This window comes from Anas platyrhynchos, chromosome 4 (assembly GCF_047663525.1).
Source record: "Anas platyrhynchos isolate ZD024472 breed Pekin duck chromosome 4, IASCAAS_PekinDuck_T2T, whole genome shotgun sequence".
NCBI classification, from domain to species: domain Eukaryota; kingdom Metazoa; phylum Chordata; class Aves; order Anseriformes; family Anatidae; genus Anas; species Anas platyrhynchos.
In genome coordinates, this window is record NC_092590.1 from 49602723 (window position 1) to 49629483 (window position 26761).

General features: G+C 42.8%; 2 protein-coding genes and 1 long non-coding RNA gene across 8 annotated transcripts in view; 1 reads left to right on the forward strand and 2 right to left on the reverse strand.

Annotated features, from left to right (window-relative positions):
* LOC106014946 (uncharacterized) overlaps nucleotides 1-12203 on the reverse strand; it is a 341344-nt gene extending 329141 nt beyond the window's left edge. The window contains exons 1-2 of one of the 2 annotated variants that reach the window (XR_011809168.1): nucleotides 11922-12203; nucleotides 11529-11610 (exon numbers count right to left, since the gene is read on the reverse strand). This is a non-coding gene — a long non-coding RNA (uncharacterized lncRNA). The remainder of the gene's footprint in view (nucleotides 1-11528; nucleotides 11611-11921) is intronic. The other variant, XR_002399094.3, reaches the window with a different exon arrangement.
* A 2296-nt stretch (nucleotides 12204-14499) lies between these two features.
* Nucleotides 14500-26761, forward strand: part of PAQR3 (progestin and adipoQ receptor family member 3) — a 29000-nt gene continuing 16738 nt past the window's right edge. Inside the window, exons 1-7 of one of the 3 annotated variants that reach the window (XM_027456997.3) lie at nucleotides 14500-14866; nucleotides 14977-15139; nucleotides 15603-15758; nucleotides 16507-16704; nucleotides 17919-18009; nucleotides 18342-18486; nucleotides 19377-19705. In XM_027456997.3, the coding sequence (XP_027312798.1) occupies nucleotides 14682-14866; nucleotides 14977-15139; nucleotides 15603-15758; nucleotides 16507-16704; nucleotides 17919-18009; nucleotides 18342-18484 (936 nt within the window). In that variant the 5' untranslated portion in view covers nucleotides 14500-14681 and the 3' untranslated portion in view covers nucleotides 18485-18486; nucleotides 19377-19705. Of the gene's footprint in view, nucleotides 14867-14976; nucleotides 15140-15602; nucleotides 15759-16506; nucleotides 16705-17918; nucleotides 18010-18341; nucleotides 19706-26761 lie in introns of those variants that run through there. The other 2 variants (XM_072037569.1, XM_027456995.3) reach the window with 2 other exon arrangements.
* BMP2K (BMP2 inducible kinase) overlaps nucleotides 20901-26761 on the reverse strand; it is a 103547-nt gene continuing 97686 nt past the window's right edge. For all 3 annotated transcript variants that reach the window (XM_005012757.6, XM_027456994.3, XM_027456992.3), the window contains one exon: nucleotides 20901-26389. In XM_005012757.6, the coding sequence (XP_005012814.2) occupies nucleotides 24960-26389 (1430 nt within the window). In that variant the 3' untranslated portion in view covers nucleotides 20901-24959. The remainder of the gene's footprint in view (nucleotides 26390-26761) is intronic.

Here is a 26761-nt window from a genome sequence, read left to right on the forward strand (position 1 = left end):
CTACGAAGTGGTTGTGCCTTATGTGAAAATACATGGTGTACACCCTTGTTTAACTTTAGAATTCAATACGAAAATCTGCATCTTCTGGTATAGCTTTAAGTTCAATAACAGGTTAAAAATCAGCTCTGCTCTCTATTCTTTGTCAGTCCCACCAAGAAAAGCAAAAGTATTTACAGCAGCTATGCTAGACAACCATGTTCCCTGCAAGCACATACAAACTAAATTGTGTGTTTCGGCACGGCTACTCCAGCGAGGATCTGGCCTGTTCAGCTCTGTGTCATCTAGGTTTCAAGAGAAAACTTGGCAAGGAACCTTGCCTGTGTCTTTAACAGCGAAACTGTTTTTAAGGACAATGTGTAAAATACTAGTTTAAATGCTACATTCACAGTCCTGCTCTGCAAACTGTAAACACAAGCTGATTAGCCCAAGACATTTTCCCCAATAATTAGAGTCATTCCTTCGTGGTTAAAAAAAAAAAAAAAAAAAAAAAAACAAACCACCACCCAACACAAACCACACACACTTAAGGAAAAAAAAGTCATGTGGTATATTTTCAATGCTCTACATAGAGCTCTATGAATAATGTGGCTGTGCTAATTGGTACCCATTAGGACACGGAATCAGAATCCCACTGCCCCAAACAGACTGCCTTTTCCTGATAATTATAATGCTAGGAAGCAACCCCCCAACAATTTCAGGACTAATCACAGAGAATATTGTATATAGTGTAACGTTGTATTATTCCAAAAGGTAATGAAATTCCAGGAAACATCAGATGCAGCAGGTACATGAAGATAATTTTGTTTTTATAACCAATTTCAGGCAGATAAATACTAGAATCCTTTCCAATTTTCCCCCCATGAAACTAAAGTGTCACTGAGATTTACAGCCCCCTCAAGTTCTCTTTTCAGAGGAACATTCATTTACATAAACAGATAATCCCAGATAAAAATTTCCATTAGACAAAGGTGAAATGGATCAATTTTCTCTGCCAAGACAAATCTTAAATCTTGAACAGATAGGGTCATTATTACACCAGGCCCATTTCAGAAATAATGTATTAAAAAAAAAAATCATCCGATAGCAGCCATTTCCAGCTTTCCAATTATCTTTAAGAAAAGCTTATTCTGTGGACAATAAAGCACATTACTGCACAATATGATACAGTCCATAAAGATCACAATGTTTTATGAAAGGTTAAAGAAAGCTCAGCACATTTAGGGGAATGTCATAACCCACAAAGTCTTTCAAGACTTAACTGAACCCACGCGCAGGCTGTGCAAATATTGTGCTACGGTTTGCAGTGCTCCTCTCCAGGTATCAAAACAGTGCTCTAGGAAGCATATGCCACCCAAGTTCCTCCCTGGAAATCAGGTATTCGCATGCCATAAAAATAGGAGGTGCTTGCGCAGCTCTTCTTCCTCTGGGCAAGAAGTTAATTCATCCGTCCCCTTTTTACGTGCTGGGGAGGAAAGCACAGTCGCTTAGGAGCACTTACCAAAATGTGGGGTCCCTCTGCGCTTGTCTTCAAGACCACGTGGTTCTCCTCAAACCATTGGGATGTTTGGCCGCACAAAGGCCACCGTCCATCTCACCCTGCACATTGCCCTTCCATCTCCACCTCTACCCTCAAGCCAGTTTCGGCATTAACAAGGCAGAAGCAAAAGCACAGCCTCTCCCTGGCCTCTGCCCACCCGTTGGACCCCTTGCTCCCACGCAGCTGCAGCCCTCGGTGCAAAGGCAGAGCAGAGTGACCAGCGCCCCTCGCCCAGCACTGTGGGGACAGAGAGAGGCAAGGCAGTGGGGCAGGAACACCCTCCTGCTGCTGAGACACTGCACTGCTCTCAAGTGCCACACAAGTTTGTCAGGCCCCCGGGAATGGGGTTTATGAGGGGTGACAGCAGCGAGGAGGAAGTGCCAGAAATCACTGCCTAATAGACACGGCCATCAAAGCAAAAACAAGCAGCAACATAGCCGGCTCCTGTTTTCATCTAAGAGAAATCAGATTTATTTGCCATTTAACTATCTGCTCCTTCCAAACATCACGTGCACAACGGGGAGAGCAGTTACAGGGGACTGAATGAAAGCTGGCTAGTGGCAAGAAAAGAAATCCAGGAGAGAACCTGCAGAAGGCTTTGTACCAGCCAGCACCAAATCCAGCCCTACAAAGTGCCAAGTGTTCTCACAAATTAAGGTGATGATGCTGCACAAATCTCTCCAAGAGCTTTTGAGACCACCGCGCTTTAGGTCTGTGGATGTTCTGTCACTAACTGTGGAATACAAGAAATGAGAATTACCCAAAATGAAAAGCAAACCAACTTGCATACCTGGACATGCTTTTCCAAACAGTTTTCCACTGTTGCACAGTGCATGGCCGAGTTAATGTCATTTATTCATTAAGGGCAACTCAAGACCTTTGTGTGACCTGAACACTATATGGATATGGCTCTCTCCTGAGAGGGGTCCTCATTCAGTGACTTTGTCTCTCACGTCTTCCACCCTATCTTTCCTTTTCACATTCTTCTTGGGGTTCTTCTTTTGAACTTGAAGCCCTGAAGAACAGTTTGCCTTTACAGCGGCTAGCATTCAGGGTGCCCAGTTTCCTGCCTGCTCATCACCACTTTAGAAAATACCGCATTGGTGAAGTAACTGCAACCGTATTTGTCTCTGAAGGGGAGTCCACCATCTCTCTCTCTAAATTGCAAGAAAGAGGTGCATCTGCACAAGGAGTTTCCTAGGAGTTTCTGTACAAGGCTCCTCTGTTTTTGCTTCTTTTAGATATATTTTTTTTTAAAGACTTTGACCTAAAGGTCAGTTTCTTCACAGGTGCGATTGACTCAAGCAACTGCTATAATAAAGACTGGTCATGGTGCTCCCGCTGGGGCTCCATTTCCCAAAGCTGTTATACAGCAGTCATATTTTTGAATCCCTCTGGGAGAAAGTTGCCCCATTTGCAAGAGAACAGCTGGAGCTGTAGGAGTATTCAAATGGCTAGCTTGTTGTTCTGTAAGACAACTAACATTCACAGAGGAAACATTTTTACTTGTGGCAATAACATCTCTCTATTCAGTCTACAGGTAGCTACCAGAAACAGACATAGCAAAATGGAAAGGAAAACCTACCTATCTGGAGTGCCTAAAAGCTGCTAAAACAAGTCAATGTATGACCAGTAGCCAAAAGTTTCTTTCTACACTGCCAGAAGTGCAAATAGCTTTTACTGACACTGAAAGGAAAACCTGACATTATACAACCACGTAATTGTAGTGTTCAATATAGCTGTGTATCCACTGCATTAGCTAGTTGACAGCACTGATGCTGAATAAAACTATACATGCTGTAAAAAATTAATGCTACTCTGAAATTAAATCTAGTCAGATTATTCAAGCAAAGTTTGTGCTTCTCCTTCTGTCCTGTATAAACAGGATAGAAAAACTGTTGCTTTCTTTTAGAAGTAAAAAGAAATTGTGAACTATTAAAAGAATCACTTTATGCAAAATATCTGAATGAGTAAAGGGATGCCATCTGTTTTAAAAAAGGTGATGTTCTGTAAACTAAATAAATGCCCCAGTGGTGAATTTAAATAACTACTTTAAAATAACCACAGAAAAGATATCTGTTCTATCCCACTATAAACAGCAAAATGCTCAGAAACATCAAAGCTCCTTTTCAACTTTTTAACTCTCTTAGCCCATGTTGAAAGGATCATTACAGTTCAAAGAAGATGCAATAAAGTAAAAGATAAATCAGAACCTCACCTCTACCAACTCTCTTTCGGATATCAAGACTCTGTGGTTTGGGAACATGTAAGCCTTTACAAGAGGTATGCCCTTTTTGGGAAGGACGAAATTTTTACCTTGCTAGCAGGTTTGTACAGGGGAGAACAGATCTCAAGAAGGATGTGTGATTTACGGACCATCGCACAGAAGTCACAGTAGAGGAAAGACTTGGGTTGCACAAATAGGGGTCACTGGATCATCTTTCACCTGTATATATGGTCCCAAATGCTTCTGAACAAAGTATACAATTGCTGTTACTGAGAAATGCAAACCAAACCAAATCACAGGCTTTTCCTGTGATCCAATGCAACTATGGAAGACCAGGTTGGGGTCTACTCTACTTCACAATGCACCATTATCACCTGAATTCAGATTGGCTGAAGACGCAGGAATCACATGGAAAGAAAAATGATTTTCATTTTTGAAATTGTCAGGCTATGTGATTAAAGCCCTCCAGCACAAAAATCAGCATGGGTTGAATAACCAGACACTTGTGGCTCTCTAGAATACCTGTCTTCATAATTTCACAAAGTTGATTCATTTATAAGGTGAGAAAATCTTCCAAGTAGAGCCATACTTTCTTTAACTGTTATTTGAAACTTTGTTGGTGTGCGGAAATAGTTACTATTGCAATCGCTGCAGTATCAGTCATAACATCTAATGATGTGGAGATTGTTGCCTTATAAAATTCACAGCTGGGTAGCTACATGGCTCAAGGCTAAAACCTATTTTAAAATCCAGTGTTTTAGGAGGGAGAGTGTTTATTAAAACATTTTGCCTATTAAAAATATATGACACATCATCGGTCATTCCATGTGATGCAGTGCCAGCCCTTTTTTAGGCAGTCCACTTGGGACAACTGCTGAAAACCTGGCCAGTCTGTTTGAAAAGTCCACATCCTAATCATTTACTAGTTCATCAAAAAAACAAACACAAAAAAAGCATTCCAGCAGCCTGAAAGAAACTCACCAATGCCCCTCGCACAGCGTGCCCAGAAACTTGCACTCACATACAGCCACAGTGGGTCTCTTCCCACTGATTGACATTCAAAAAGGGAGTAACACTTGATCCGCTCGTGTCAGAAGTTACACTGAAATAATGAGGCTGCAGCTCTTTCAGGGGTGGAGTAGTGAACATGATGGAGAGAGAAATACCAAAACACATTCTCTCAGTGATTCCATGATATCTGGCATCTGTTTCCACGAGTTGATGCATGTCTCAAAACTGGGAGAACACAAGGACAAAGACTATGAGGCTAAACAAAGATGAAGACTGCTGTCTCTTCTACCAGGCACCCCTCTGCATTGTGTAAGGACAGCCTTTAAAACTCCACAGTAAGGATCCCAGCTTTCACGGGTGAACACCAAACAAGCAGTCCTGCACAGAGGTCAGTGGGACTACCAGAATGGTGGATTCTGTGACAGAGTCCAACACCCGGTCCCACACCAGAAACAGCTACCGTGTCTGCAACTGTTTTTAGAGAGAACTATCCAACTAAGAGGACTGAACTGCTGACTGGGCTTCTGGGAATGGAAGGGCAGCTGAGGAGTATGAGAGTGAATGCAGATTAGCCTGCGTGAATCCAAGGAGGGCGGCATCATCTCAGATCAGAGGAGGCAATGGTTGTCTGTTCCGTCCATGTCACACTCAGCCATGTTTTTACCAGAGGTAGAGTTACCTGCTCTTCCTACCCAGTATGCAGAAGAGAGAGACAAACCCAGAAGATAAAAAAACAAAACAAAACAAAAAAACAACAAACCAGACAGCTGTTAAAATGCTTGCCTGTAGCAGCAGGGGTTTCCTCAGGGAAGCTCAAGGGAGAGATGCACACAAATATATCCTAAGGACCCAACAAAACACAGCCCATCCAACAGGCCTTTGGTTTTAAAAGACAGAAGTTAAACCTATGCTTTGGACAAACTGTTCAGCATGAAGAACACAATGTATTATACTTTAAACAAAATGTCACCACTGCCAATATCCAGGAAAATAACCCCAACCTCATTGCACGTCCTCTTGTATGAAAAAGCATGGACGCTGTTATTCATATACTGTACGAGTGTTCCCAAAATGTCAGCCTTTCCTAATGATACTAAAGTGATTGGAAATTAAAGTGCAGTTCTGGGCAGGAAAGCGACTCTGTTTAAAAAAGAGAGAGACAGAGAGAGACCGTGGCCATTGCCCATAGCTGTTCCTAACTGTCTTCCAAGTTCTATCTATTAACTAAGCTTATGTACAAAAGCCATTTTTTTAACTACTGTCAGCACTGCAGAGCCGATACAGCAGCAATAGAGCAAGCTGTTCTGCCTCATGCCTCATCAACATTTCTCACAGTCTGTATCAAAGCACGAACATTAGCAAATTCAGCTGCCCTTCAAACTTCCAGCACCAGTCAGGAGAAAGCATCTGTGGCTGTTCAACTCCTTGCGAGGCTGACAAGGGGGTTGAAAAAGATGCTAGCTTGCCAGAAATGCCCATAACATCCAAGCCCAGTTGTTCTCCATGACACATGGCTGTAGGACAAGCAAGAGAGCTGTTGAGCTCTGCTCACTTTCTATCACTCCATAATATTCACGCTTCACTCCAATTACCAGTCAAAATCCCTCCCCAGCAGCACAGATCAGTGGGTTAGCTGTAAGCTTTCATAACTCACTCATATCATTCAGCATGTCTATGGGAATCAGAAGATGTTAGTGAAGTGGCACACTTGAAATGGTTGCAAGATCACTTCCTAGAGACACAGCAGAAGCTAACAAAATAGTGGCTTTAGTGATGTGTCTGTTATGGAGTAAAAAGCTTTCAATCTACCAGTCACTCAGAAAAAGGCAGGAAATACCGTCAGAAGGCATCCATCAGTTTTGCAGACTGTAGGAAAACAAGAAACAGAATAAAGATGAGCTTTGGGTGAGAGAAGCAGAATTTAAAAGTCTTATGGCTTAACTGTGTACAGTATGAACAGGGAGTTACATCTCTGCCTCATTTTACCTACATACAGCTTGGGAAGAAGAGACTATTATCTTTAAGATAGAGAAAAAGGAGCAAGAATATAACAGAATTCTAAAGGTTGGTCAAATCAGAGCACTCTGCAATCACTTTTGGGATATGCTTAATGATTCTTGTATGACAAACAAGATACAGTATGAAACATGGTTTATGAAGCAAAGGAAGGATGATGCAACTGAAGAAGAACAGAAAAATTCAAACAAATTCTTACTAGACTGGAAAGATCTTGCATGGGCCTTGCTTACTGCCTGATAACTACAGGAAAAAAAAATTAGCAAGCTTAAATATGTAGAACTGATGAAATAAGCAAAGTATTTCATGGGGAAAAAGAAAATAACTCACCTAACAAACAGACCAAATATATATATATATATTCAAAAATAAAACATGAATGACAATTTCAGTATTTTGCAACTTATACAGTACTTCATTCTTCACTGACTTCCCCGAGTTTCCTTAAAAAAATGTCTCCTCCATATATATTTGCACTTAAAAGTCCTGATGACATCAATAAGCGATACAGGCAATAAGCATGAGAGGGGGATAATTATCTGTGTATCTTCTAGAAGACACACTTTCATGGGATTCCAATTTTAGTAATCAAGCTGACCATGGAAAAACTAAAATCTCCTAAGACCAACTAAGTAGCAATGGGAAAAAGAGTCCTAGCAGATGGGCAATGATACACAAAACAGTGCCCGCAAAAGCAAGACAATTGTTTCCTCTCTGATTCCCAAATTATTCCACCCAACAGGTTTTTGGAGGCAGGGCAAACGTTTCTTTAACATCTCAAATTCTCAAACTATACCACTGCTACTTAGCAGTGATCTTGGCATTTAGCAACCGTCAGGAAAACATCATGATTTGCATACTCTCATCTTGGCAGATGAAGGAAAAACAAGACAGAAGTAATGTGCTAAATGATCAACCTAACTCTTATGGCTCTGAAGTGACACTTCTTTCTCTAGGCCTATCCTTCATTTGACCTTGAATTTCTGATCAAGTTGAAGCTCCACTACATTCAATGCTAGTTCATAGAGCTGCTGTAAAATAAATCTCAAATTGCCACAAAAGGCCACAAATACCAATGTCTCATTGTTCACAGAGGTTCAAGAGCAAAACCTGCAACTGCATTTTCTTTGACTAATTACAGGAACTGTTTGAAGATGGCTTCCAGTCTATATGCCTAGGTAGACAGTTTGTTTCAGATTCAAAATTTCCTCCCAATCTGAGCTTGAGAAGCTGCATTTTGGAATTTAGGCCCAGGCTATTTTATTTTATATCACCCAGACATGAAGTATAAATCAGAGACATCAGTGCCAACTCAGTACTAAGTGCAAAGAACAGAATGAGTGCAAAGAACTCTAGAATAGGAGGATTAAAAAATGACCAAACAAAACCTTGAGGTGCTTATCTTAATTACTGATTACTACCACCCGGCACCTGCGTACTCCTTGGATTCATGAATCATTAAAAAAAAAAAAAAAACTTGACTCATTACACAGATATTACACAGTCATGAAGAACAACAGAATGGGTGTGTGCACGTGTTAATGCACTGACATGGTAAATCTAGCAAAAAAAAAAAAAAAAAAAAAAAGAAAGAAAAACAATGGGAAAAAAGTGTCATTGCTCTCTTTTTGGATACTACTGCCAATTCTTCATTAGGATCTCCTAAAAAGGGTCACATACCAGTATACTCCATACAACAGAAAAGGAACAAATTAAGAAGCCCTTGAAGACACACTAAAGCCATTTGCCTTCTAAGGTGGGAAGTAAATGTGCTGAGTCTAAAGGAAGTAGAGTAAGATGATCCCAAAGGCCAAGTACCCTGGCCTTGTTTGACATTAAAGTGGCACTATACAGATCAAACTAAGAGCACAAGAAAAGTTTGGAAGGTGTTTTCCTACAGCTCAAATAGCTATAGGCATGCAAATCCTCATCAGAACCAAATGAGAATGTGTGTCTCCTGTCATATATACAGCAACATTCAAATATCTCCAGAAGTCCGCAAGCAACAGTGTGGATTTACAACAGAAGTTTTGGAACAAGCACCTAATCCCCACTGACACCAAGAAAGCATTCTGACAGCCTGCACAGCTCAAAACATGCTTAAACATCATTGGAAACTAAGCCGCTCTTTTTTCCCTCTGTAGAGAAGGCCACTTCAGAGAGAGCAATTATATAAACCAGAGCTGCAGGACTACTGTACAAAAAGGCTCTTTTGATGTGTCACAGGGTCTTAGAAACATGATTCCCCGCTACAGCGATTTATATCAAGGGTTTGATATAAATTCCATTGATAATAATATTTATATTGATAATATTTATATTTATAATATTTAATAATATTTATAATTTATAAATATTTATATTGATAATATTTATATTGATATAAATAACAAATTCAATTGAGAATAATAATAATGAGATAAATTCCTCCACCTCAGGGGAGACTAAGGTTTTCATGGGAATGGCCTGGCTCCTAGGAAAGTCAGAAACCTACCCTGTTGTCCAAGAGTGAAATGACCGCATCAACCAAAGTCCACTAGCCCACAAGTCCTGGAGTGTCACCCTCACTGTAAATAAGTCACCTAAATCCATGACAACTAGAGAATCAAAACCTCTGTAGTCAAAATAGTTCATCCAGAAATGCCTTCTGTCACAGCATGAATTCCAGCTGTGATAAAATTTTATAGGCAAGCTGGAGTTAGTGAGACCTTTAAACCTGAAAAAACAACATGCACCTAAAATTCAGAACTCCACACAAAGTTTGTTTTCGCCACCAGTTTTACCAGGAGCAGGTCATTGCACTAGGAAACATCCAGCTCACATTATTAAGCAGCTTTCCAAACAGTTTCTCCCTTTCCCTAAAAGTCCCCTCATTCCTCAAAATATATATAAAAAAATCCTTTGTTGTGCTCTCACCGCTCTCACCTTCAGAACCTACACACAATTAATTCCAGTCCTTCAGGTTCAGGACTCTATTATGCTGCCCAATCGTTCATGTTTGTCTGCTTAACAGGGATGGAAAAGATGCTGCTAAACTGGAGAAAAAATAGCAAGCTGGGCAGAAGAGGTGCCTTCTTCCATTGTGTGCACAGTGCATTTTTGCTGACTGTAAGCTCTCACATGGCAGGAAAAAGCCCAAATGCCATTCTTGCTCTTGCTATTGGCAGCTGTTCTCTTATCACCAAAGAGAATTTATCGCACCACTGACAGATGCTGAGATTCAGAAGCTGGAACTGAAAGCCAAAGGGATTGAATCAGAAAACAGAAATGCCAAAAAAAAAAAAAAAAAAAGGAAGAGCCCTACCAAAACAAGTCACTTCACTGCACACATTGCACATGCATCTCTCCACGGGGAGAGGAAAAGAGAGCCCGAACCCCCCACGACAGATGTCAGGCGTTCTGTTTCAGGCACTTCTGGAAGCTGCTTAGGTTCTATGCTGAGGAGTGCGGTACAAGACACCACAGAGAACTTCACCACAAAAATCCTAGCAGATACAGCACACGGAAGATGCATCTCCAGGGAAGAAGGCCTTAAAACCAAGCTTTCTTAGTAAGAAGGTCACTCTAATTACTATACACAAGGTACTCACATTCTTCATGCTCTCTTATCGAAGGGAGCGTGTGGATTAGGGGCAGTGCAGTATTTCTATTTTTCCCCACTCTCGCTTTAAACGCCTCTCTGACTTCCACAAACCTATAAACCTTATTTTCTTATTTCCAACTTCCCCACATATCAACATCAAGTACTTAATTTCACAGATGCTCTGGCTACTTGCAAGAGAGGATACATCTGTTTTAGATAACAAGGGGCTTTAAATAACTTTATCTCCTGATGTAGCAGTCAGTAAACATATTCTATACAAGGCCATTTGCAAGTTTTCTTTGCACAGACATACAGAACAGAAAGTGCTTTATGCACATGAGTAAATATATGGCCTTTATGGTCATAAACCAGTGCCTGTATTTTATTCACAGGCTCTGCATTGAAATACACTCCTGCACACAGTACTCTGAACTAGATCTACTTCCTTCCAGCCCCAGGGACAGAGGAATAAGAACGTGGCTATACACTGACACAGCAACGACAAGGTCTCTCTGCTGGTAGCATTATGCAAAGGAAGACACGCGATACCTTCAGCCAGTATTCCCAAATGCATTCTCTCAGCTAAGGTCAGACTAATGACAGATTTCATTTCCAGGCACTGATCCGTCTTTTCTGGAGAACGCAGAGCAAGCTGCGCACTCCCACAGCAGCAGATTCCATCAGTGGGAAAACGAGTCCCAGAGCACCTCCTGTTTCCTTGTTCACAATGAACTAACGAAGGGCCAGGTCCCCATGAACCATAAATCGGGAGGTGTCTTGTTTAGGAATGAGATCAAACGACAAGTCGCACCTTTTATTTTATTTTATTTTATTCGATTCTAGCACTGCTCTTACACTGATACAGGTCTGCAGCAAACAGCGTGGCCAAGATGAGAACTCAAGTCACGGTACCAATTCTTTGTTAATTACGAAGTCAATGAAGAGGCACCTAATTGAGCTGGCGAGTATAACGAGCTCCTTCCCACCAGGACGGATGGAAGATGCTCAGGCTGATAGCACAGTGCCAGAGCGACACCCTCAGGAAGAGCCAAGAATTAGCTCACTGAGAGGTTTCTAGCATGGGAGATGGGTGGCCCGGAGCGGTCTCGAGTCACCTGCACCATATAACTGTCTCAGATGCTTTTATCACTCACCTGCTTTTCTGAGCCTCCTATTTTGCAGCCGCCACAGTTTGGAAAGCAGTCTTCTGAAATCTTGGTCCCAGGGATCTTCTTGCTAGAAACAAGCAATAATAAATAAATAAAAAATAAAGAAACCAATGCCTCAAAAACCAGCACCAAGAATATTTCAGTCTTCTTCATCCCTTCACATTCAAATTTGATTTTTTTAACGTTCCATTTTTGTCACAAGCACTTGAAAAGATCTTTTACCTACATACTTTTTCTAACTCATTTGTCCCGTTTTTGCCTCAAAAAAAAAAAAAAAAAAAAAAAAAGTTCAAAATGGAGCAGGACATTAAAAAAATGCTGTCAGCATTATAGAGCTAATACTAGTTAATTAATTCATATAAACTTGCTGTTCTTTACCTCTATTTTCCTTAAACTAGGGGCTGAAGACAGGTTAAAGGGTTATATTTCAGGCACCTAAACACGACATTATCTGTTTATACTGACAAATACAGAAGAATCAAACTCAGCAGGGAGCTGTCTGGGTTAAGAAGAAACAGTTTAGGTCATTTGTCGCTTCCTCAGCTATCTCTTTAAAAGCCTTTTCTCTCTGCCTACATAGGTCATCTGGGTTTCAACAGAACATTATGGAACCTCTCCCACACATTTATTGTTACTCCTAATTAAGCTTATCTGCCAGTAAAATTAGGGATACAGTATAGGAATTAGGGCAAGCTAGGTAGTTACCGAAGAAGGTCAATTTAGGTCAAAGCTATCTTGCCCAGATGGCTAATTTCAATCACTTACGCATACAACACAATTGTTCAATAAGCTCAAAATAAATAGTGTAAGTAATTAATTTAAAGCTGCCCTAATTGTTTCTCAATTTTCCCTATTAACTTAACCTATAACACTTTTTCTGTCAAAGCTTCAAAGCTTTAACTTAACAACCAATTAAAGCTACTTAAAAAAAAAAAAAAAAGTGCTGTCAGCTCTGATTCCTTCTGACTGAACTCTTTGAAGCGCTCGGGGATTTAATTTAAATTGCACAGGGCTTAGAAACAACGTCTTTTTTTTTTTTTCCAGGTATAATGTTCTCAGTGAGCTAATGATTCAATGGACAATTACAACTAATTACGGTTTTAACCTGGTAACAACTTTCTAAGCAACATTCGGCTTGACAAAAGAGTGTGTCCACTTGAGCGAACAATGAATCTCCCTGCTTATCAGCAGGAGCTGGGGAGGACACCGCTGCTTTCCCTGCTTGGTTTCACAGTGGCAATGAAAGACTTCCCGGGACAGTTGGGCTTCTCTCACCTGAAGTAACGTGGAAGCTCTGTTCTTATTCCTTCATGTGCATATGTGTGCACAAATACTTATTTCCCTCATTCTCCAGGCACTGCAAAGAGAAGAAGGAGGGTGATACTTGTTAGTAAAAAGATTACCACCACATAGAGATCATTCTCATTAGCAGGATCCCAGTATTTTGGTTAAGAGATTTCAGCTTTCACGTGCAAAACATTGACCCAAACAGGATGCTTTCCTATTTTTAGTGCAGTTGATTGAGGTCAACTGGAAAGTGAACTGTTCTTCCATCTCAGAACAGAAACATCTAGCACTGTAGGAACTATTTCCCTTTCAAGCAAGCTGCAACATAACTCCTTCATAACTTCCTAAGACTTTGTTTCCTGGATACTCTGGCATTTGAATTCTCAGCCCTCCCATGAACCCATTACATGTGAGAGTCACCGAGTCATCTCCTGAGCATCAGCCAACTTAGCAATTCTCACTGCCAGGTGTTTTCTTACACTGGACTTCCCTGTGCACTTAGTATGACTCTGCTGCCTACAGAAGGGATATCCTGTGCCCCATCCTAAACATAGCCATGTGCGTTATCCCCATCTCTCTCCTCCAGTCACAACTATGCCTAGGCATCTTTCCGAATGTGCTTTCTCTGTGCATTCTTAAATAATGTAATATTATTAGTTTAATATCCAGCTAGGGAAAAATGTGAAGGAGAGAAGCCATATGGAAAAAAAGAAGACAGAAACAAAGAGGAATGAGCTATTTAAAGGTGTGCTTCTGAGATGTCCCAGAAAGGTGAACATGAGAAAATTAAAGCTAAGTCTGCTGAGTTACTGATATGAACACGCTTCCTCTGGGTACCTCTGTGAAGTACATATGGGAGAAAAACGTACCCAGCATTCAGACCAGCTAAAGAGGAGGGAGAAGGCACAAGGAACTGTCAGCAGCTCTGCAGAGGTAGACGGAACAGAATTTCAGAGCATTCATGTGCAGAAATCACAGTGAACAATTATTTGAAATATTCAAGAGCTGTTGGTGACCAGAATGAACTTAACCGGTACAACCAAGTGGTGTAACACCGAGGTTTCTGGGTGATGCATCAGAGCAGGTTACCGGGCTATTTCTGGGTCCCAAACACCTGGTCCTTATGGCCATTCTCTCATTTCAAATGCCCCTCATCCTGTGTCTTTTACTTCACCACACAAATCTGCCATGGGAAAATGCTCCATTCTTGTCACAGCACCTCAGTGAAGTATGCCCACCTTTGGTTTAAACGAGAGAAAAGACCTTTGAAAAATGTCTTGGTGCAATACCAGAGGGGAGGAACAACTCAATGAGCAAGGAGCACCACTCAGGACACTTGTTTTTAACTTCAGAGACAGATATGGGGAAAGGGGTCCAGTTAACACCTACTAACGGCATTTTTGGGTAAAATAAAGCGATAAACCCCCTGACTCCGTGTGCTTATTGGCGTGGTGCACCAGGCACAAAGCTACGGACACACTCTCTCCCTTACCCACAGCAGCTGTTTTTTTTTAAATAAAAACCGGTAAAGCAAATCCTCTGGGAGACTCTTCTTCAGTCCTAATACTTTATACTTCTGATATGTTATCCCTTCCCTTTACGACCCCGTCACGACAGCAGCGCCGCCCCGCCCCCGCCCTCCCCCTCACGAACCCTCCCTCACGGGCCCAACGTCATCGCCTGGCGCCGCGTGAGGCGGGCGGGTGCGGGCCGCCGCCAGCCGGGCCCCGGCGGAGGGGCGCTGGGGGCTGAGCGCGGCGGTCGCGATCGTCGCGACAGAGCCGGGGGGCGCGGGGCCGATGCGGCGGCGGCAGGAGCAGCAACAGCAGCAGCAGCGGCTGGGCGGGCGAGATGCAGCCGAAGCTGCTGCGGAGCTCGCACTACATCGAGCTGGGCGGCTACCAGTACTGGCCCGTGATGGTGCCCCGCGCCATCCGCCTCTACACGTACGAGCAGATCCCCGGCTTCCTCCGGGACAACCCCTACATCACCGACGGGTACCGCGCCTACCTGCCCTCCCGCCTCTGCATCAAGAGGTGAGCGGGGCAGGGCACCTCCGACACCCCTTGGACCCCCCCCCCCGGGCTGCCCTGCCAGCCCCAGCCCTGCTCCCCCTTCATCTCCTTCTTCTTCTTCCTCCCCGCAGCCTCTTCATCCTCTCCAACGAGACCGTCAACATCTGGAGCCACCTGCTCGGCTTCCTGCTCTTCCTGGCGCTGGGTGTCTACGACCTGGTGGCCGTCCTGCCGGCGGCGGGTGCCTCCCGAGAGGACTTCGTCATCTGCTTCGTCTGCCTCTTCTGCTTCCAGGTAGCGTGGCGCCGGGAGACACCTTCATGGTGGTGCTGCTGCACGGGGCTTTTACCCAAGGTTTTTAAGGGTTAAATCTGTGCTCAGCACCAGTGATAGCACTTTGTATCATGGTTTGACTGCTGAAGCTCTGTTAGAAGACACAACCCCTAAAAATGTGTGTACGCCCCCACTCCCGTGTGTACTGTGACCTTTTTGGCCTTGTGCTCCAGGCCTGTACCCTTATTGCTGTGCAGCCCATGGTTATCGAGTCTTGCAGAGTTTCCTACTTCTTCTTCAGGCCACTAGAGAAGGTTGGGTTATTTTCCACTGATTACTGGCAGATATCAGGATTGCCTACACCAAGTAGCACTGCAAGACACGTAACAAGTTGTTTTCTGCTCTGTGCTTCAGAGTTGAAGCTTGCTGTAATTCCTGTAAGTTACCAAGAAATTAACGTGTCCCTGTTTCAACATGTGTATAGGTCTGTATGCTTTGTTCAGTGGGATATCATCTCTTCTGTTGCCATCGTTCGGAGAAGACCAGCCGGCGATGGATGGCCTTAGATTATGCGGGAATTTCCATTGCTATCCTGGGCTGCTACGTATCAGGCGTGTTTTATGCCTTTTACTGTAATAATGTAAGTCTCATGTTTTCATATGACATTTAATGCCTGCAGTCTCACTGCCATGGCCTGTATGCCTTGGGAAGGGAGTTCATCGCATCGTGTCCAAGTGGCACGTTAGTCAGGAGACAGTGATGGGAACTGAAACAGGTTTTGACACGAGCAGAACTTTGTTTGCAGAAGTGACAGGTAAACGTGGATATTCCTTTCAAGCCGTCAACTGCACATGTTTCAAGACAGCATTGAAAGTTATAGGAAGTCAGCATAAACTTGACAGTCATGCCTTTGTCAAGTGCATGAGCCTGTTTATGGGATGTATCCCCATCAAAACTAATTCAAGTGTTTCCAGCTGAGTATCTCACATGGGGCAGAAACAAGCTCATTTTGCTTTGGAGTCTTAAACCACATCCACCTTTGTAACTCCCAGCTCCCTGTACAAGCAGTGCACTGAAAGCACTGAGCAGGTAGTTGAACCAGCTCTCTTAGGCAGGGTTATGTTTAAAATATGTTTTAGTGAGGGCAGAGCTTGAAATCAACGTTCTACCACCTGTACCTGAGCAATAATAGAGTTCCCTCCCCTCCCTTCCCCTTCCCTTGACTTTATTAATAAGAATATATTCCTTCAGTGCTGTAATTTGTGGTCTCAGAAGTGACAGGACAGTGATGAATCATTGCGTTTAGTAACATGATCTTTCTACCCAGAGTTTGCCTTAACACAAGATGAGAAAATATACAAACATGCTTTTGTTTCTTTTCTCCTCAGTACTGGCGTCAGGTATACTTAATCATTATGCTGGCAATGATCCTGGCAGTATTTTTTGCTCAGATTCATCCCAGTTACCTCACACAACAGTGTCACAGACTGCGCTCCGTCATCTTTTGCTCAGTGTCTGGCTATGGAATTATTCCTACAGTCCACTGGGTTGGGCTCAACGGCGGCATTGGTGCATCTATTGTACAGGTAAAAGAAGAAGCATTCCTTTTGCTTTTCACTTGCCATCTTCCCTCAGTCTCTTAGATTGTAGAGGTAGTGAAAATCTCTTAAGAGCATAGAATTCCTTTCGATGTTACAGTCCAAATGCAAATGCTCAGATTTACTGAAAGCCAGTAAACAGATTGAGTAGATTAAATTTTTACAGATTTAAAACGGCGTCGTGAGAAGGCCGACCGGATACCAAGGCAACTGTGTGCTTGCCTGAGGGGCAGAGCAGTCTGTGCAGGTAGGCCAGGGCGAGGCTCGGGAGTCAGCCGGTGCGTAGGAAGTGGTTGGTCAGGCTACACAAGCACCTGGGGCTCTCTGCCCCCGCAGTTCCAGAGGAGGAAGGAGCCATAAGACCATTTTATTCCTCTTCTGTGCCCTGGGCTTGTGGCAAAATGAGTATTTGCCTACACAGCCCTCTGTCTCGCATGCAAACCTCATTTAACATCGCTGTGAAGTTATAAACTCTTCTCCCATTCTTGTTTTACCACTTAAAATTATGGTTAAATGTTGCTCAACTCTGGAAAAATAGGAAGCACAGCACTGTTAAAAGAGGTGAAGCCTGCCCCCAAGGTGTAAACCCCAGGAATTGTTGATTACCCAGGGACCTATGTGTGCTGAAGAAAACCTTTGCTTTTCATAGTAAGCACTAAGAGTGCAAGTACTTAGACTACCACTTCAAGAAGACTGGCTTCTAAGGTGGTGGTTTTGCCTGGTCCAGAGCACCTGTTGAATCTGGAAGAGCAGCATTTACAAATAAGTAGCTTTAGAACTAGCACTGAACACTGGCCTTCTAAACATCAGATAAGCAGTAATTGCTACCCCCACCCTCCCCATGTAGTTTGTCCAGGTGTAACAGAATGGTAGATATGGTACTCATTTTGTTTCCATAGTTAACAAAAATGCTCTGCTTCCAGTAATTGAACTGTTACAAAAACTAAGTCATATGAATGAGTTGCTTTCCAGTGACTAGTTTTTTTTTTTTCTTTATGGTCTCCTATGTAGTATTTCTTTGGCCTTCCATTCAGTTTTTTTCGTTTTGGCATTAGCTCCTCAACTAGACTCTGTTCTACTCAACAGGCAGCCGAGTAAAATTGTTTAGTCTTGCCTTTTGCTTTTTTAAATATAGGTAGAGATTTTTTATTGTTTTATTTCTATCTTGTAACAGAGTAAAAAAGCTTCATTTTCTTTTGCAGGAGTTTGCTCCGCGTGTACTTGTCATGTACTTCATCGCTGCTGTCGCTTTTCTCTTCTATATTTCCAAAGTTCCTGAAAGATACTTCCCAGGTAGGAAATCCTCTAGTTTTTTGTTTGTTTGTTTGTTTGTTTTTAATGCATTTCAGCTTCCTACAGTGTCTCAGTCTTGGCTGTGAGTCCCAAATTTATTGAGAGAGCAGGTTGATGATTTTCTACCTTGTGTTCTTACACAGAGTGAAGGTTTATGTGTATTTGCATCAAAAGAAATCAGACAACGTCTGATCAAGTTTGTTAAAGAATTGACACTGCCTCCCAGCCAGCTGAGTGTACTTGTATAGTGAGCCTCTGAGGAGACAGCTTGCATTGAATGAGTTAATGCCGAACTGACCAACTTAACAGCTTGCCCTTTTTGTTCCCTGCAGGACAGCTGAACTACCTCGGCTCCAGTCACCAAGTGTGGCATATCCTGGCAGTGGTCATGTTGTACTGGTGGCATCAATCTGTAGTGTACATCATGCAATACAGACACAGCAAGCCCTGTCCTGAGTATAGCGTGGACTTGTGAAGGTAAAGCAGTTTTTGTACGCATGGGAACACGATATTTTAACAAGCATAGGGTTAAGTAATCTCGTTTTTAACATATCACAAGGTGCAATTAACCTCCCTAATCTAATTAGCTCCCCCAGAAAAAATGCTGAGTGGTGTAATACTTTCTTGTATGTAAACAAGTAGTTATCTTGATACTCCACTAATTTATGCTGCTGCACTGCAGGAACCTCCAGGAGGCTGCATTGCCCTCTGGCAGAGTTTTGAAGCAGGCTGGACAGATGTTTGCCTGGTCCCTTTCAGCTCTGTTTGACAGCTGCAGTAGTCTCAAGCAGTTACCTATATTTGTTCCTACATAGCAAGAGGTTGCACAGCCTAGCCATGGGCTGGGAAAACCTTGGGCAACCCTACAAAAAGCCGCGTGACACACAAACCCCTACTGAACTACCAGCCTCATCTGTGCTACTCTGTCGTCTCAGTGAGGGTTGACCCTTCATGGGCTTGAGCTTGCTCAGAGTGCTGGAGAGCCTGCCTATCAGCAAAGCGCTCCTGGAGGCTGGCAAGGTGCTGTTCAGTCCCACCAAAGCTGCCTCAACTGGGCTCAACAAGCCCAGCTCCCTCAGCCTTCCTCCCAAGGAACGTGCCAAGGAGATGTGGCCAAGAGCAGAGCAATAGACATTTACCGTCAATTATTTGATCACTTATCAGGGTGGAGAAGGCAGGATACTACCTTCTTTGCCAGTAGGCAGGAGAGCAGTGCTGTCACTCAATTTCAGTGTTTATCTCTCCTCCCAACACCAGAAACCATAACTGGAAAGAACTAACTCTGCATTTAAAATTCTAATCCCAGACCTGTGAGCCTTCCCATGTGAATATGTATTCTTGTGTTGTTTTTTTTTAAAACTTGACAGTGAAGCAAGTTTACAGTGCACTAATGATTACTACTGAAGCCTGACAAGGAACCTTCAATTATAAAAGCCTGTTTCCAGTATCATGTGAACAATATTTGAAGAATGTGTGATTGTGTATTGAAAGCGTACTGATTTGATGGTTTGCTTTTTTTTTTTTTTTGTAAACTAACTACTGTAGCAGTTTTCACTGGATAAGAAAACTGATTGTGAAGTTGTACATTTTTATTACCCTGACAAAATTCCATCAAGCTGTATGATGGTCTTTTATGTAAATACTGAACCTGTAAATAAATACTGAACCTGTAAAAATAAAATTTATGAGGAAAGGCTGAGAGACCTGGGTCTGTTCAGCCTGGAGAAAAGAAGACTGAGAGGGGATCTTATCAATTTGTATAAATAGCTGAAGTGTGGGAGACAGAGGGATTTGGCCAACCTCTTTTCAGTAGTTTGTGGGGACAGGACAAGGGGTAATGGCCACAAGACAGAGCAAAGGAAGTTCCACACCAACATGCGAAAGAACTTCTTCATGGTGAGGGTGACAGAGCACTGGACCAGGCTGCCCAGGGAGGTTGTGGAGTCTCCTTCTCTGGAGATATTCAAGGCCTGTCTGGATGCCTACCTGGGGAGCCTCCTTCTGTGAAATTCTGGTTCAGTGAATGTTGGCTTGGGGTAACATTTTTGTTTTGAATACTGTACTCAAGCATCTCACAACTGCCATACATCAACTGCTTCACCACACATTTGGTACCTCTCCAAGGTTTAATATAAATGGGGAGGCTGTCTCATGACTTACCGAGGCACAGCATGGACTGGCAGGACATGTATTCTAACTGCACTACACTAACCGGACTTAAAACTTCAAGGCACAAACTTTTAACAGCTATGCTTGTTCACTTCTGCTCAAGCTGAAGCTTCCAATTAAAATGTGGAGTTGCTTGTAACAGAATTAGGCCAAAAAGGGTAATAGATAAAGGACAGAACAACCAAGACATAAGCTACAATGTAGTATGTGTCCTGTTACCACTCAGTCTTGTTACACATTTTGTTCTTTTTTCAGCTTCCATAATAGTGAAATCAGTACAAGCAAGCTCCAAAAAATGCTCTGTCAAACAGTTGGCAGAATAGGTAAATCAAGTGAAAATTATGTCTAGAAGATTAAGTGCAGAGCGGAGTCTGAAGTTAAATGGAAAGTATAATGAAAGTTTTGGCCACTTCTAAAAGGGACAAAGCTTCAGTTAGTGCCTAGGAATCTGAATGCATCCTTTTAAAACCATTCTGCAGGAAGGCTTTAAGGGGTGACACTGAAACTACGAAATAGAAGCAATACATTATCAACAGGTTTTCACAAGTTGAACAAAGATGGTTGTATTACCTGCCCAACTGTCACCTTTAACATGTAAAAAAATACCAACAGTAATCTACAGTTACAAAAAGCAACCAGAAAAAGTAGTATTGCTTATAGTGAATAACTTAAAGCCTAAACATGAATACTTAATCATGCTATGTTTAAGGAGATCTGCAAAGTCACTGTTATCATGTTTGTTTATTTAACAACTGCAGTATTTTATGATGTACATCAGTTTCACAAAAAAGTTAAAAGTTCTCTGTTTAGTGGTACACAAAAAAGCTTTAGAAACTTGAAGTCTAACAAGAAATGGAAGTGTAGTTCAGGAAAGTGCACTTAAAAGCTGAATGCCAGCAATTTTAAAATAGTTTTTATGCTCTTTAATAGTAGGTGATGCCTTAGTCACAGACTTCGTTATACACACAATTTCCTTGATTTTCCTTTCAAAAGAAGCAGGAAAAGTAACTCAGCAGCCACCCTTTACATTTTTTCTTTTGCAGATTTCACTCATTCGCTCTTCCTAATTCCATCAAAATGATTGTGGCTGCAATGTTACTAAAAATATAGCATGATGTGTGTGATCACGTGTATATTTTATATATACTTTTCATATATAAAAATACACAATATAGTATAAAATACTCCAGATAAACTCTTATTCTCACAGTAGCAAACATACCAACTTATTTTCACAGTACTTAGTTTTACTAACTGGGACATCCAGAATGATTAAAAGTTATTTCCTTGCAAGTTGTTTTTTGCAGGTCCCATGTTACAAGTCAGCAAAAGCAATTACGCACATCTCAAGGCTATCTGAGAGTCTGCAGAGAAACTCAACTTCTTGTTTTTCTTTTCATGACCGTCACCATGAAGGGCTCCTTAGTACCTTTGACAGAACCTCTGTCCTGAGCAGCCAATTCTGAAAGGTCTATGGTGCAGTCATTCAACACACTGAAAGAACTGTAAAAATTAATTGATATTTTCTGTTGGAAGGGAAGCGTTAGTTCCTTACCTTGCCATCATTGTCTTCACAGACAGTATGGTACAAGCCTGGTCTTTCCAGTACTTCACGTAAGGTCACAATAGACTCTGTGACAAGTGCACAGATGAGCATGCACACACACTGAATACAGGCAAAAGTATACCATGTTCCCCAGCAGTACCATGTTTTGTCTCTGTTGAATCTTAGCTCAATTTAAACCCAAGCTGCAAACCAAATACAGCACGCCAAGTCAAGTGAGGCATGCTGATCTCTTCTCAGTCTGAAGAAAAAAACAATCATTTTCACTTCAGAAACATAAAAATTACATTTATGCAAAAAGCTGTTCCATAAGTAGAGTACAAAGAGCAAGGTTTATTAAGGCCAGAATAAAGTAAGCATCGTTGGCCCTAACTCATACGCAGCCAGAGGCATTCTGCCAGTTTTATGCCAGTTTTAGAGTAACTTGGGTTTACGTTTTGCTTTCATCTCCTCTATCAGTTTGTGTACAACCCAACTCTAGCTTTCCTGTAATGAAACCACTTATGAGCCTTCTGTCAAAAACAAACAAAATAACAAAAAAAGACACAACACCCACCACACAAGGAAAACCTGTTACACTCCTCAGCCTGCATCTCAGGGTCATCAGACAAAAACCAAACCCAACATCCTCTTCGCTGGATTTACCTGAAGAGTTAGACCAATGCTAGGTCTGTCGGCACACTGCCTTTCCCCTCAGCGTTCAAGGGCGAACCACTGCTGCTCTCAGGCAGTGGTGTTAAGCCCAGTCCCGGTGCACATTGCTAACCCACATCTCCAGCACCCAATGGCTGTGCAAACCCTGATGCTGCTCCTCCACCAGCAAAAGCAGTGGGTCAGTTCCTTCTTGTTTTCTTCTTGTTTCCACCTATCTGCCCCATTTGTCGTAATATTCTGTTCTAACAAGTGTCTTTAGGCAGGTAAGTAACAGTTCAAAAGGAAACTGTAGGAAGGCAGCTAATAAGCACGCGCATAAAAACAAAATCACAGTTAACCTGAGTATCAGAAAATGCTACAGACTTGGCGTGCGTTTCTTACAGCCTTTGGCATAAAAAAAAACCCAACAGGTGAGAACAGTAGTAATAAAGCCTAAGAAACTCCTGTGCAAATAGAGTTGAAACATTTCTACTCACGTATTCCTAAAAGCTTAAGTTCTAAGCCTGAACAAGTCATTTGTAACCAAGCAGAGCTGTAATATTTCTCTTTCACCTTGTCAGAAAAAAAAATAAAAATTAATAAAGGAAGATAATCAAAGTGTACAGATATGCATGAGCTAGTTTCAGAATCCAGGACTAAGGGAAACAAACTCACTAGATATGCGAGGCAGCATTTTATCAAACCAGCCCACAAAAGAAAAAAGGGATTTGTTTTTAATGTGCCATCTTTAAACAGGTATTTTAAGGGATCTACCCTGATCCTCTCAGATCTCAGGGTGACTGTATAACCAGCAGTAGACTTCAGGAAAAATAAAATACACAACCCTAAATATTTCACTTCACCTCCTGCTAAGGAAGGGGGGGGAAGGGAGGGCAGGGAAAAACAACCTTAAACTTTTATGGTCACCATATGTGAATATCTACTTTACATTTACTCTTCAACATTCGGTAGAGCAGGACATAGAGCTGAGACAAGCAGAGGAGCCACCTCCTGCCACCTCCTCTTTAGGACTGCCGCGGAAGCAGGGCAAACTGGGCCGTTCTGATTTGTACTCGCTCTGCAGTCGGTGCTAACGGCTTGATGCAGGCCGTGAGGCAGCGGGGTGCAGGCCCACCTGCACACGACGCAGGAAGGACATCTCTCCAGCAAGCCTGTTCGTGTCCCATTCCTTGCCAGCAGCTGCCGGCACTACTCCAAGCTCTCAGCCACGTCTCGTGCACCTAATGTCTCGGAGGTACTGTGCAGCAGGACGGGAGTCCTGCCTGTAAGGCTTTGTGGTGTGAAACGCAGTTTACTGGTACAGTAGCGATCAGCATCTGCAGGCTACCTGCTGCTTACTGCTTCTGGTCTGAAACACATCCAGTTTCAGATAAGCTTCTTCAAAGCTCAGTGCATTTAGCAAAACTTTCTTATAAAATACACTTAAGTACAATAGCAGATTCATCAGAACTTGAGAACATCAGGTTACAGTCATTTCATAAAATTATTATTGTTTTAAAAAACAACATGAGTTTTGAAAGAATACACGCTTTCTTTGCAATAAAAATCCAAGAGGAAAAGAAAAGGTGTTTTCGGACACAAACCCCAATTTGTAATCAAATAAAACTGATGGTGCATTTCACAGTCAACTGTTCAAGTCATCTGGAATACTCCATCTGTGCCAGATTCTTACTCATGTAAACCAGCCTCTCTTCCCCAGCGTACTGAGTAGTCTTCAAAGTGCTGCAAACACTGGCTGCATCCCTGCCGGTTTACTCCCTACATTCATACTTTCCATTTCACAAACCATTATATTCTCTGTATCTTTAGTTTTAATTCTAGACTTCCAGTTTGCTATTTTACATTAATGGCACTTACTGTAAAAAAATAATAATAATAAAATTGAACATTTAGGCACACAAAAAAATAATCTGCCTCTCAGCTCTGCAGCTGCATAGATGTCTATCAGGTCCCAAGCCACAGCCGCGCTCTGGAATTCTGGGCCACAGCCCCTTGAAGACTTGGCTTCTTTATTTTATAATTAATAAAGGTAGTTTTCATCTAGGAAGCAAAGACTTGACTATTTCCAGCATATCAATCTGGATATTAGTACGTTTAGGTTCTTGGGCCTACTGTGACCGAGACACAAAGAAGAACCACAGTTCCTTTAGCCTACCTGTGTATGTGGAAAACCTTTCCCATGTGATCTCTGCCCGTCCCCCTCCCTCCACCTCAGCACATCACCGAGGGCTGAAAAGGCAATGCGAAAGTGCAGAATGACAACATGTTCCAGGGCCAAGAGTCAGTGACAGACACTGATTTACATCTGATTCCTCTTTATGTTCTGGGAGCCATCTGTCATAACAAAAGGATGCTCCTGTGGTGTTTTGTTTTTTCTATTTTTCTCCAAAAAGAAATGATAACAATTGCTATAATTCTGAATTTCATTGTGCAAGTTGGCCATGCCTTCTTTAACTTGAATAAACTATAACCCAGGTCCCTGTCAACCAGATAAATTACTCCACTAATTAAAACCACTACCAAGTGACTCCGAGAGGTGGAGGGGGGAACCCACTGGAAGCATTTACTGTTTGGAAGGAAATGGAGCTGCTCCAAAGGGATCCAACTCGAGCGCCTGCTGCTGCTGGCTCTGAGCACTCTGCACAACAAGTTCTGTGAAGGGCACTGCACCAAAGTCATCTGTTTTCAGCCCATCGCCACTGTGGACGGCTCCATGCAAGGAGTTCTGCCTAGGCCTACTAGCCACTACTACTGTACTGTGATCCCCGCAGTTGTCACCAAACCCTTGGTGCTGGGGATGCCGCATCAAGTCCGGTGGGTGGAAGGGTTTGGCTCCAAAAGGATCCAGCAGATTCTCGTCTGTCTGCAGAGGGTTGGTTCGATCTTTGCTGTCCGTCAAGGAGACGCTTATGTTCTCTTTGGAGTCCGAGATGGTCAGGAACTCATTGCTGCTCTGGGAGTCCCTGCGGCCTGCTTTCTTGTGCCTGCGGGCTCTCTCTGGGGTGCGGTAGTTGGGCTTCAAAGGCTTCTTCGTGGTGGTCGGGGTGCCATGGTGGCGCTTGCCGTTGTTCTTGGAGACCTCCTGTTTCATGCGCCTTTGGCGGGATGAAAGTTTCTGCAGGTTTCGCTGCTGCTTCACCTTTTGCTGCTGCTGACTCCCTGTGATCTCTTCAAAAGGAATCAGCCCAAATAGGTCCTCTTTACTCCCGCTCACCCTGGGGAGAAGGGAAGGCTGAAATGGGGTGCAGCCAAAAACATCGACGCCCCGTGGCGAGGTGGGCGAGAGTTGAGTCTCAGCGCCCACCAGCTGGCCATCCTGCTGTGACACCTTTTTGCTGAACGGGGCTTTTGTGAAAACATCGAAGTCATCCTGCTCTTGGTTCAGGCTGGGAAAAGCAGTCTGAGAAGAGGTATTTTTGTCACTCTTCTCTCTTGCTTGAGGCTGAAGAGAAAAAAAGGGCACTGCCCCAAACACATCAAATTCTTGGACGGGGCTCGCCTTGATTACAGTAGTTGGCACCTGAGACGTATGCATTAAACTGGGTTCTTTAACTTCACTGACACCCATGCCACCTCGGAACCTACTGCTCGGGAGCCCTTTCACAGATTTTTGCTTGGTGCGATCAGAATCGGAGTCAGAACTTTGCTTTTCTTCCTCCTCTTCCTCTGCCTCTTCCTCAGAGTCCATGAGGAGAGGCCGGTGGCCTAAGTTCTCCGGTTCTGTATCGTTGTCATCGTTGAAGTCTCCATTTTCACCTTGTAAGACTTCCTCATCCTCCTGCTCTTCTTCTTCCTCGCTGCTCTTTGGAGAGGGAGGATCAGATTCAAAATCACTCTCTGACTCATCACCACCTTTTGGCACTTGTCCCTCTGCTGTCTTCCTCCCTGCCCGGGGATCTCTAAAAGCATGGCTCAGTTTTCCAGCCTTGGTTGCAGTCCCTAAGTTATTTCCTTGATTGCTGGAAGAGTTATCCATTTGTTTTCCAGGGGAACCTGCAGGTCCAAAGAAAAATGCAGAACACTTTAAATACGCTCCAAAAATCAACACTTATTACACATACACAATAGCCACACATACAAGGAGTCAATGCAAATATATATGCTGTGAATACTGAGGGAAATGAACTGAAATCATATATAATGTTTCAAATGACACGAATGAAATGGATTAATTGTCAAACCTTACAGCTTTCCTTCTCACACACAGGATCTTTAGAAATAATGCTAACAGGTTTTAGCCAGGGACAAACCACAGGGCGAGGTGGTCTGCAGAACCAGCTTGTCAAATACACCCATCACCCAGCCGCTCCTCTCCAGGGAAAGAGGAGTCAGTGTGCTTGAAAGAAGGTGTTTTTGTTTTTTTAA